This window comes from Perissodus microlepis, chromosome 1 (assembly GCF_051167445.1).
Source record: "Perissodus microlepis isolate ML-2025 ecotype Zambia chromosome 1, ASM5116744v1, whole genome shotgun sequence".
In the NCBI taxonomy this organism is placed as follows: Eukaryota; Metazoa; Chordata; class Actinopteri; order Cichliformes; family Cichlidae; genus Perissodus; species Perissodus microlepis.
In genome coordinates this window covers 38,394,239-38,406,425 of record NC_140461.1, presented here as the reverse complement: position 1 = coordinate 38,406,425, position 12,187 = coordinate 38,394,239, and the positions used below count along the sequence as shown (strand labels likewise).

The window sequence follows — 12,187 nt, the reverse complement described above, 5'->3', positions numbered from 1 at the left end:
ACAGATTTGAAAAGCCATAAAAAGTAACTTTAACGCCTTTAAAGATTGTGTTTAAAATATCTCACATGCGGGGTACATGTCAGGTATTTCCTGTATGTTTCATTATTTCTTTTTCTATTTCTTTTATTTATTGCTTTACATTGTAAATGTTCTCAACTTCATAAGTCTCGAATTGATATTTTTATATAATATACTTAACTGTATTTCATGTCAATACTGATAATAAAATAGAAAGGGGGGAAAGGGAATGTGAAAGATAATTTGATTGTTAATCTGTTAGCTAATATGGAAGTAATCCCATACTTAATACCATGAAATAAATCTTTGATTTTTAAATCCTTTTACTTATTTCTCTTTTTTTAAATTGTATTTTTAAAAAGATTTTGAAAATCTATTATTTGATTTGAAATTCGGAAAACAAGTTTTTTATTGAAAGGTTAATTTTTTAATGTGAAATCCATTTTTGATTTGAAGTGTTTATTAATGGATTAATCAATTTTGAAATATTGGCTCAAGTAATGTTTTTTTTTTTTTTTAATTAAATTATCAAATAATAAATTACTTTAGTCATGTTTAAATAATCAAAATAAATGGTGATTAAATTTTAAAATGCATATTTTATTTTACAAATCATTACAAAAGCACAAAAATTCTTTATTTTGATACATCTGGCGCTTCTGGTCCTCCATACTCGTCCTCTTGAAACAGAGCTGAGGGTGCAGTCCCCATACTAATTCTGCTTTATGGAGTATTGGGGTTTATGCATAAACCCCAATTGGCAGGGTACTTTTGAAACCCATTTATAATTAGTAAGGTGTAATTAATGAAGGTAACAAATTTTGGAACGCCAGAATATATTTTATAACAAAAATTGGTTAGGGCTATTCTGCGTATAAATACATAAGGATAAGCCTATATGAATGAGGACTACTCTCATTACAAAGTGATGTTGGATAAAAACAAAAGTGCAGAACAAGAAGGACTTTTGTGTTTGGGAAGAGAAGTTTCCATACCCCGATGTCGTTCAGATACGGTTCTCCATAAAATATGCAGCAGAACCAGCTCTTCCCACACCGGTGGATTCTTTAGGAAGTGTAACGAGGTTTGTTTATGCAGCACTACTTTTGTGTACCTCCGACAATTACTGCTACAAACTAAGATACCAATTTTCGGCGTTGTTTAATAAAAAAAAGGTTTAGAAAAATCCCCAATCGTGACCATTTTTCAAGTTTTACATTGCGTTTTTTAATTATGTTTATCCTTTAAGCACAGACGGTAGAGATTGCGTCGTATTTGTTGGACCTATTTTCTTTAGGATGGCTGTGCTGCGTTTTTCTCTGTCCCTCTGTTGTCCGTGGCCGCCATCTTGAATTTTAATGTTAATTTCTTTTAAAAAATGTGTTTCCTGTGTTATTTTCTTTTAGGGTATCGTGCTACATTTGGATTAGTTTAAAGAAGAGCTGTTTTGTTACGCGACGGTTTAGCGTTTTAAGATTGTAAGTATTTTGTGTGTTTGGTGGGGTTTTTTTGTTGTCGACTGGGGTTATTTAACGATACCAAGCCGTGTAACGCTCTCAGCTTCCTTTTGAACTCATTATGATGTATAACATTACTTACACCCGGTAACCTGTTATTTGCTTTCTTTGATAACGACAGTATATTGTATCTACATGGATTCAGGTACATTAAGTAACTTTTAATTCGCTGAGAAACTGAATATTTAGCCCATCGACCTAGCTAATGGCTTCCATATCAAACAACCTGTGCTAATGCAGTTTGATAGCGTGCGTTAGCTGGTGTATTCCAGTTGTTTGTAGGTAGACTGCATACCGTAAACTAGTTACTGGGACATGCTGGGAGCTAAATGCCGTGTAATCACCGAATATTTCATGATTTTTGAGACGACATAAATTTGATGAGGAGAGACTGAATAACTGCAATTAGTCGTTGCTCACTGACGATCAAGTTAAGTTAGTAGGTGAAGTTTCATGTCGGCTAACATGAATCGGTGCGTTAATGCTTGAGGATACGTTGAGGGTTTAAATCAGCAGGCCCGGCAAACGAGTCGTATTTGGTCTTTTTTTTGCTGAATTTTAGCAGCTTGATAGGGAAACGTCAGAGCAGTTTGTGATGTCGAATTGGTATACTGTGGCATGAGATGGTCCTTAAATATGTGCACCAGTCTAACAGTACTTGACATCAGCCTTTGTTTTTAATTGCGTTTGATGGGTAGTACTTGTGAGACGTGCTTAGTCTTTGGAAAATACCTAGGCATGTAGCCGGCAAGCTAACCACTCAGGCCTCGTTCGTGGTAATTAGCCTCTGGCTAACGAAGCGAACGGTTGGAGAGAGGGGAGTTGTCAGCAAACAATACCCTGCTATATTCACAACTCTGGTACAATTTCGGCCTCAGATTACGGTGTGGCCTTCCGGGTTTCTACTGCCTCTCCCATTCCCCGAGGATGTTGTGTTCTCAAGTAGCTAACGTTAGCTTTTGAACCATAAAGACGAAGCACATTTGCTTCGATCACAACTGCGATGATGCCACATTATAGCGCCCTGGAAACTGCTCGTATGACAGACTTATAAACACCATGGCATGGTAATGAAGCCGAAAACGTCTGTCATATGATGCATACATTAACAGGGCAGCACTGTGTGGATGGATGACAGGAGAGAAGTCATTTCTGGTGCACTTGACAGTAAGCCAATGCAGTATGTGGAATTAACGCTAAGCGGCGCTCGATGATTATTTTTCTGTACTGACATTGCCCAAACCTGAAGTGTCTCACAGCGCTGGGTTCATTCACTGATGCTGATCACATTATGCCAGTAGTGTTTTAAATGGCAGTTTACTGGGCAAACAAAAATAATAACAAATTGTCATCATTGAAAAGCTAAAAGCAGCAAATGTGACCTTTTTGCTTGAAATTAGTTTGAGATTGATTAAGAGAATAATATTTATAGTTCGGATATCAGTGAAATCAGAAAAGAAAGAAATGCAAGAAATATGTTTACCTTCGCTGTTCTACCTCTGTGATTGCCAAATGGTATCTGAGTAACTTTTCAAATCAGTCTTCTTTATATAGCGTCATTTCACAGCATTTGTTACCTTGGTACAAACCCTACAGTAACTGTGTTCCGCTGTGTTCTCATTACATTACAAACCCAGGTAATGAGGTATCTAAAATGAAGATGCCTTGATGTAGTGATGCTAAACAGAGCAAATAGTGTTCTTAATGCAACATGAAAAGTTTGTAGCCAGCAAATTCAATATTGGTTTGTCATTTAGTCAAAAAAATATTCAGCTTGCCTTGAAGTTAGGAACAAAATATTTTATACCTGTTTAAAGATTAACTCTATCATTCCAGCTTATAAGACATTTTCTGTTAACCAATTGAATTTTTGCAGTTTAAAAATTTCTCGTCCGTTTCTTCTTTCACCAGGTTTCAAAGTCTTGTCCCCAGTCTTCCCCACTCAAGAGTGTTGCTTCATCTCAGAGACTAAATGCAACTGGACCAGGGGTCTTGTGGGCATGAAGTGGCTGGGCGAATCCAAGAACATGGTATTAAATGGCAGACGACATGGAAACAAGTTGACTGGCGAGCAGACTGTGAGCCCGAGCCAGACTCGCTCTCAGCATCCACAACGTGCATCTCTGCGCCACAGCAAGAGCCACACCAGAAACCGAAGATGTAGCCGCAGTGAGTTCAATATGCTTGCTTTTATTAATCCAAGGATTCTTCAGCTGCAGCATACTTTAACTTTAGCATGCTTGTGCTTTTTGTAGGATTTAATGCAGCCAGTCTGGAGGCAGAAAGGCGCTATGTACCCTCCTCTGGAATGACTGCCAAGGAGTTGTGTGAGAATGACGATCTAACCACGAGCCTCATACTGGATCCATATCTGGGCTTTCAGACACACAAAATGAACACCAGGTTAGCAAATATGCATCTGCTAATTTGCTTGCAGCTTCTCCTGAGATTATCCCAGATGATAAGCTTGTAGTTACTTTTGTATCTCAAATGTCTCCTGATAGATTTCGACCTATTAAGGGAAGGCAAGAAGAGCTGAAAGAGATAATTGAGCGCTTCAAGAAACACGACAACTTGGAAAAAGCTTTCAAAGCTTTGACATCAGGAGACTGGGCTCGAAATATATTTCTCCACAAGACGAAGGCTCAAGAAAAGCTCTTCAAGCAGCATGTAAATACACTATTATTATTTTCCCACTATTGTGCAAGCCAGCCATCCAATCACAAAGCTCATTATGTGTTTTCCATAGGTGTTTGTTTATCTGCGCATGTTTGCTACAGACAGTGGGTTTGAGATTCTCCCTTGTAACCGTTACTCATCTGAGCAAAATGGAGCTAAAATTGTGGCAACAAAGGAATGGTGAGAACCAACTGATATATGTTATTAATAACTGTGAACTTTGGTTTTGTTTAAACTTGGCCATTGTCTAGTTCAAAGATAATTCCAGTTACAGTGATTTCAAACTTTTGATCTAATAATAATAATTGTAACACTATTAAAAGTCCTTCACAGGATGTGAGTAAAATATATTAAAACATAAAAAAATAAAACTGTAAAAAGAAGAAACATAAGCAGTTTATTAGAAGTTGGAAGAAATAGATAACCAGAGTTGTGGTAGGATGTGATGTTAACTTACAAACTTGTTTTCAACCTGGGTGATAACCCTTTCTGCCTAATTTAATATCGCAGGAAAAGAAACGATAAGATTGAGTACTTGGTTGGGTGCATTGCTGAGCTCTCAGAGAGCGAGGAGAACTTACTGCTGCGGCATGGAGAGAATGACTTCAGTGTCATGTATTCGACCCGCAAGAACTGTGCGCAGCTGTGGCTTGGACCAGCTGCATTCATCAATCATGGTAGTAATCTTCGTTTTACTTGTGGAAATCTTATCACGCCCTCTTGTTAAAAATTTTGACATCACTGTTTTTCACGAGTATACTAATTGCTGTGCCCTCCCCCCACAGATTGTCGGCCAAACTGCAAGGTAGGCTTTCTTCAGCGTCTTTTGGGATCAGTCACTTTTAAATGTGGAAACTCAGGTTATTAAGACTTTTTCCGTTTGTCTTCTAAGTTTGTGTCAACAGGTCGGGACACAGCTTGTGTGAAAGTTTTAAGGGACATTGAGCCAGGAGAAGAAATCTCGTGCTACTATGGAGATGGGTTTTTTGGGGAAAACAATGAATTTTGTGAATGCTATACGTGTGAAAGGTAGGAGTATACGTCGTGAGAAAACTAAACACAGTGTTTGAGTGTGGGTTGGAAAAACAAAAGAATTTGAGTAAAACAAACTCAGAATCTCAGTTGAGTACGATAAGAACAATTAAATCATACTTTCTTTTTTCCCCCCTTCTGTCATGTAGACGAGGTACTGGTGCTTTCAAATCCAAAGCTGGACTGCCAGTGGAAGTACCGGTGATCAACAGCAAGTATGGATTGCGGGAGACAGATAAGCGCCTCAACAGGCTGAAGAAGCTAGGGGAGGGAAATAGGACCTCAGACAGTCACTCTGTAGGCTCGCACACCGATGTAGACTCTCAGGAAATGCCAAAAACACATCAATGTAAGAGTCCTCTAACAGTTTAACATGTATTTCGTCTGTTGTAGCCCAGATGTGAAACTCCTTGGGCAATACTGTCTTATATCTAGGGATGGGTATCGTTTAGGTTTTATCCGATACCGGTGCCAAACCGGTACTTTTGAAACGGTGCCGGTGCTTAAACGGTACTCAAACCGGTGCTTAAAGAATGGAGAACACCAACTTTGTCCAAAAACCTCTCATGTTCAGCTGTTTTTTTGTAAAAAGATAACAATGTTAGCCTTTTCTGCAGCTATGGGGCATATATGGTATCACTCTTGGCTGGAAGCAGTGCTTAAACAATGGAAAAAAACACAAACTTTATCCAAAAACCTCTCATGTTTAGCTGTTTTCCACTTTTTCTTTGGTCATTTTAGCCTTTTTGGCCAGGGTGAAGGGAGTATCTGCCATCAAACAAGAAGACAGCCGCATGTAGCTATGATGATGTTTGCTAGTTCACCTTACATGCATTAATGTAATAACGTGGTTAGCCTCCTCAATGTAAATTACACACGAACAACATTAAGCTACTCACGCAGAGAAGAACGGCTGCTGCTGCCATCATCATCCGTCATCATTTCTGCTACACTGGCAGGGCTAGGGGCCAGGACTCTATTCTTCGGGTTTTTGGGGGATGTTGCTCCGATAACTGGCAACCCACCCGCAGTAGATGTGCACGGAGTGAGGTCTCGCAGCAAGCTATCAAATACGGCACATTTCTCGGCTTTTAAAAAAAACGCTATGCGTCGCCAGGTGTTTCATCGGATTTGAGGTGTTACCTCCTTTGACAGTATCACAGTATCAGCTTAAAGCACTTGTTGCAGGCTGCTGAGTTTGCATATTTTGCTGTGAAGTATAGCCATACATTTGACCGGTCCTCCTTGGGCATTTTTAATCTGTAGCTCTGCTCTAAAAGAACGTACGTACCTGGACCCGCCTACTATCCTCGGAAACGTAAAATGATTGGCTAGAATCTAAAGTGTATCACAGCTCAGGAAAAAAAAGCACCGAAATAAAGCACCGAAATGTGTGCTGCTTTTCGGTCTGGTTACTACCGTTTATGTCAGAACCGGTGCCATCATGGCACCGGATACCGGTACCCATCCCTACTTATATCTCTTAATTGTACCATGAATCATCCCCAGTAATCTGTATTATTTGTGCTGCAGGACTCCACTAGAAGTCCAAAATGTTACATTTTATTTCTTTTTTTTTTTTCTATATGCAGTTACTTATCTAAAAACATTATAATGTGCAGCCTTTTCTGTTTTTCCTCCAGCTGCCAGAAAAAGAACATCATCATCGTCATCATCATCATCTGGCCTGAAGTATAAAAACAGGACTCAAACCAGACAGACTTTGTCAAGAGCCCTTACTACCTCATGTTCAAAACAAGGTCGCGCAAACAATAACAGGGTACCAAAGAGACTAAGATCCCAATCTAAGCCTTCGCTAAGTAAAGTCCAGTTGCGAAGTCGGAAGAGGGGTGCAGAGCCCAAGGCACTGGCCAAACGAGAGACCTGCCAGTTGGGTCTCACAGACTCAAAGATGTCGCTGTGTAAAGGCGTCACTGTAAAGAAGGAGAAGGATGGGCAGGAGCTAGTGCAGCAGACACTGGGCCAGCAAGGCTATCTGACACGTCATACTGCCAAGGAAAATGGCCACCTCCCAGCTGTGCAGAGCAGCGAAGGCAGCCAGTGTTCGATGTACAGAACTCGCAGGTCCACAAGGACCCTTGTAAAGGCTCGGGAAACAGCATCTGGTGTTAAGCTAGAGCCCAGCGCCATGGATGGTTTGAGTCCAGTCCCTGGTGGGGTGGTCATCAAAACAGAGCCAGCTGACATGGAGGAGTACCTCCACCACGGAGTTGAGCTAGAACATCCATCATTAGATGCTGGCTATGCCAGAAGACGCTCAAGCACCAGGCAGAAACGGCCAGCACGGCTCAGGGCCGAGCGGACAATTAAATGCGAAGACACATATGGGGAGTCCTTCATGCAAGTGGTTGGCAGCCATGCTGCAGAGTTCTCAGATTGTGGAAATATGCTTTTGAGCTTTGCTGACCAACATAGAGACTACAATTGCGTCACCCATGGCAGCAAATCTTTCCACCGGGACAAGGGAAAGGGTAGTTGCCGGTCTCAGGACAAGGGGAAGAAGAAGCGTCGGATCACAAGATACGATGCTCAGTTGATCCTAGAGAATAACACAGGCATCCCCAAACTGACGCTCCGCCGGCGGAGGGATAGCAGCAGTAGCAAGACCACTGACCCCAACGATCCTGTTGGCTCCTCCCATCTTTCTGCATCTACGGTCAATTCACCTTCTTCGAGCAAAATTAGCATAAAGTTCAGCAAGGATCATGACAAGGATAAAGGCAGCTCCTACATCGCCAAACTGAATAACGGTTTTGCCCCTGTGGTCCACAGCAATTCCACCAAGCTGAAAATCCAGTTGAAGCGGGAGGATGATGCACGAAGACTATCACAGACAAAGGTGGACCAGATTTCCTTTAATGGAGACATGAGTCAAGGTCTAGAGACCAGGAATGGTGGACATCTGACCCAAAAGGTCCTGGCAGACCCTTCGTCTGATGATGAGGACAAGGAAGTGGAGGATGACGATGACTACTTTGATAATGAGTTTGAAGACGATTTCATTCCACTTCCTCCAGCAAAGCGGCTCCGACTCATTGTGGGTAAAGACTCCATAGACATTGATATCTCCTCCAGGAGGAGAGAGGATCAGTCTCTGAGGCTCAATGCATAAGCGGTGGACTTTTCCCTGTAAATATAGACGACCTGCTAATCAACTGTTGTGTTGATGTAAAAGAAGTACAGTAATTTAAAAAGAGAGAGAGAGAGAAATTGAACGTTATTAGAGGGTGCTGTTAACTTGAAACAAATTTGTTGTTCACTCTGTCACTTTATTTCATATAAAGACCAACCACCCAAAATATTGATTAATGGAAATTTTACAAGCCCATCCCGTGATAGGAATCTTTCTCATTTTTGGGAATAATCTAGCTGGCTCCTAAGTGAAAACAGAATTTGTTTTAAGCTAAACTATTCCTTTAAGTAAATGCACTTGTTTATTCATAATGGACGTGGATATTGTAGAAAGTGTACAGTATGGTGATTATTCCTCTCTGTCTCATAGGCAGGTATTTTACTGAACTTTTGGTTTTTGTCTCTAGTTGGTAAGTTTCAGTAGGCAAACTGCACTGAATGAACAGTGTAGAGTGGTTGGTCCAGAGGCATTGTAACATCATCCAGACAGTCCTTTAGGATGCAGGTGCCATGTTCTCATTATTCCAGTAGTTTTCCTGGGAAAGAATGTCTTTTTTCAGAGTATAATTTAAGTTCATCATGTGTATGTATGTGTAGAATTGAATTATGATGTTAAATTTGGGCTATCATGGGCTTACCCACAGGAACAGTTTTTATTTATGGTATATCAGGTAGGTAGAGCCTGATCGATCCTTATACTAAATCTTTGCTACCCAAAAATTCGGTATTGCATGCTTAAATAAAAATAGCAAGTGAGTTGTATTGGAAGAGGGACATGCATTAGTTTAAAGTGAAAAATGAATGAAATGTCAAAAGTTCCTCTTGTGGTAATATGATTCCAGCTCCAAAAGTTAGTTAATCTCTGTGGACTCCCATGATAAAAAGTGTTACACAGTTGAACAATTACACATTTTACAGCAGAGTTTTGGTAGCTACTTTGGGAGGTTATTACTCCCTCCGTAACAACTGTGTGACTCTAGATTTTGCTCAAGTCTTTATCGACTTAAGATTATGCATCACGTTTTGTATAACTGATAGTTAGTGCCACACGCTGTCTGCAGGATGTCACCTCAGGTGATTGAAGTCACAGAACTGGATCTCTTGTCTGTGTTTTTTGTTGTCTGTTTTAGTACAAAATGTTTTTTGAGTGGTTATTTTTCTGAGAAGTCTGTTCTCCAGGTTTAGGGTGTCAGATTCCTGTGTTTTTGTGTCACTCAGTACTAATTTGCAGGAACAGGTGCGATTCACCTTTCTACCAAACAAAGCTAGCATTAGCTGTTAACATAGTACTCCAGCCACTCATTCTCATATGGTCACTTCTGGCTAGAAACAAACAAACCAAAAAAAAAAAGTAAAGCAAGCCACAATGCAAATGCTGAGGCTTTAAATAAACTTTTATATTTAGTCTATAGTAATTCACAAAGTAGTTAGGAACTTGCAGTGGAGACACCCCACCATTTTCCCCCTGCCGTGATGCTACTTTGCTGCAAGTGATATGGACAGCAAGAGGATTTTTTTTTTTTTTTTTTTTTTTTTTTTTTTTTAATAAAAGGTATTTATATTGAGGTTTCTCAAACAATATGTGTGGGTCTACAGATAGATCTGTGGTAGGCTTATATATTGGTCAGGCTCTGTTATGTGTTGGAAACGACTGACAGAGTAAACAAGTAATCCAGCTTTAGCAGCAAGGAACGTGTGTATTTCATTGTTCAGACATTGAGCACATTTCTTTGTGGTAAATCCCTGTAGCTTGTTCAGTGATGTAAATACACACTTTAAGCAGCATAATTTAAAAAACAACAACATCAAAAACAATTTTATAATCCAGCATACATGAAATTGTATTCTTCAAAGTTTTTCATTTCTGGAGCTACTCTGTAATGGTAACATGGCACATGTGGTAGTTCAAGGTCATTCAGATCCAGTTTTAAAGGCTACCAGTATATGCTTTTGAAATCCGAAATGTTAAAAGTAATGTACAGAATGACTGGCTTCCGTGTCACCGTTGAATGATGTTTTTCTCCACGCTCACTCTTTACTGTGAGAGTTTGTAAAATCAGAAGTTATGTCTGTTGACACTAGACTTTGCAGAGGAACCTTTCACTGTTTCAAATGTTCTTGAACTTTTGAATCTTGTACTGAGGCTTTCTTTTTTCTGTTTTTTTTTCCCAATATACATTCTGTGGTGCTACTTTAATTTCCTTCCTACCTGTTTGATTTTCTCTTCCATGTACGAATGGCAGCATTAACCTAGAATTTAGAAATACAGTGTATCACTTATATGTTTAGTCACTTGTTGTTTTTTAGTTTCCTTTGCAGGAGCACATATACTTTCCAACAGCATTAGGTGCCTTAAAGAGCATTTTGACAAAATTTCTCACATAGCTAATCTTGAAAGAGTGTAAATGCTAAGCCATCTGTTTTTCCCAGAGAAACACTTCATCAAAAGCCCACCGTCAGTCCTTCTGTATATTATTTTCTTATTGTGTGGATGTAAATGAAAAGCCCAAGGGATCAAGACTGAGACTCAATGTTAATCTTATTTCCTGTGTTTAATATGTACTGTTGACATCACCAGCAGCTAATCACCATTTTGACCATGCTCAGTGTGGCCCCAATATCCCCTCCTTTGGACTTGTCCATCCCACACTGTAAACTCTTCCAGGTGTTACCATCTGTGTGGTCCTTGTCCAATAGAAAGCTGTCACAATAACCAGCTCACTCAAAAAGTAAAAAGAAAAACATCTAAACAAATGTGAATAATTTGCGGAAATTTTTAGCGTGTTGCGTGGGTAGTGGGAATCATGTAAAGACAAATAAAAATGGGCAGTGCATATATTGTCCAATATGTAAATCATGTGAACACATCTTGTACTTATTTAACAGTTTTGAATACTTGAAAACTATATAAAGTTTCTTTGTGACTCTTGTTCCTTGAGCGTTTTGAGTTCTGCTGTTAAAGTGTACAATTTTCCCCTATTGGTGCTAGGACATGTACCTTGAAAAGTTCAGTTCGAAGAAAGTGCAAACTAATATTAGAAAACATAGTTTAAACACACGATGCAAACTATTTAATCACACCATTGTGATGAAAGTTCTATATAGCATGTTATTTCCTAATATTAAAAACGCTCTGAATCTGCTGTAAGCACTTCAACTGGAATAGCTAAAAAACAGTACGTACCTTTTAGTTCTAAGGTTTTACATATCAACCTCAGATAAATAGCAGCACATTACACAGTGCCATTATTCAACAAAAACTAAGCCAGAATGTAGAAGCAGTGTGTGAAAACTAATGCTGTATCCCAATTCAGGGTCTGCAGCCTTAAAGTACGCAGCCTTAACGGTCCACAAGGGCCGCGTACTCAAAGACCGCTAAGGCCGGAAGTGCGAGGCTTGTGAAATGGGACGGTCTAGCCTCCGTTGCGCTGCCAAGGTTGCCAACCATGATACTAACAGCTGGAAACGTTCATACAGCATTGTTTGACAGAAATGAAGGAGAAAATCTTTTGTTCATTTGTTTGTTTGTTTCTACATGAGCTTTGATCATTCTCTGTAAGATTAAGCTCAGCTATTGAACGGCGTATATTTTAAAGTAAAGGCTTTAAAACCAAATTAGTACAAACGTCACTAATGTCACATAACTTTGCCGACATGTGGCCAACAGTAATGTTTCAATGTTCTTCGTTATTAAACATTTGCACATAAATAAGTGACATAATATTCAGTACTTACTTAAAGTTTCCTCTTCGGCCGCCCCTCATCCACCGTTTTTTTTCGGCAAAATT

The 12,187-nt window shown here is 39.6% G+C and overlaps 1 protein-coding gene across 3 annotated transcripts; it reads left to right on the top strand.

The window, feature by feature from the left end:
• The first annotated feature begins 1,013 nt into the window (after window positions 1–1,013).
• On the top strand, window positions 1,014–11,328 carry kmt5b (lysine methyltransferase 5B). 3 transcript variants are annotated; one of them, XM_084923047.1, is made up of 10 exons: window positions 1,014–1,102; window positions 3,447–3,704; window positions 3,791–3,938; window positions 4,040–4,205; window positions 4,285–4,394; window positions 4,725–4,891; window positions 5,000–5,019; window positions 5,107–5,243; window positions 5,396–5,595; window positions 6,890–11,328. In XM_084923047.1, the coding sequence occupies exons 2-10, from the start codon at window positions 3,536–3,538 to the stop codon at window positions 8,377–8,379; spliced, it is 2,607 nt and encodes an 868-aa protein (XP_084779173.1). In that variant the 5' UTR covers window positions 1,014–1,102; window positions 3,447–3,535; the 3' UTR covers window positions 8,380–11,328. The 3 variants fall into 3 exon arrangements, with proteins under 3 accessions (XP_084779173.1, XP_084779167.1, XP_084779161.1); XM_084923041.1 differs by lacking the exon at window positions 1,014–1,102 and adding an exon at window positions 1,115–1,496; XM_084923035.1 differs by lacking the exon at window positions 1,014–1,102 and adding an exon at window positions 1,524–1,680.
• The last annotated feature ends 859 nt before the right edge of the window (window positions 11,329–12,187 follow it).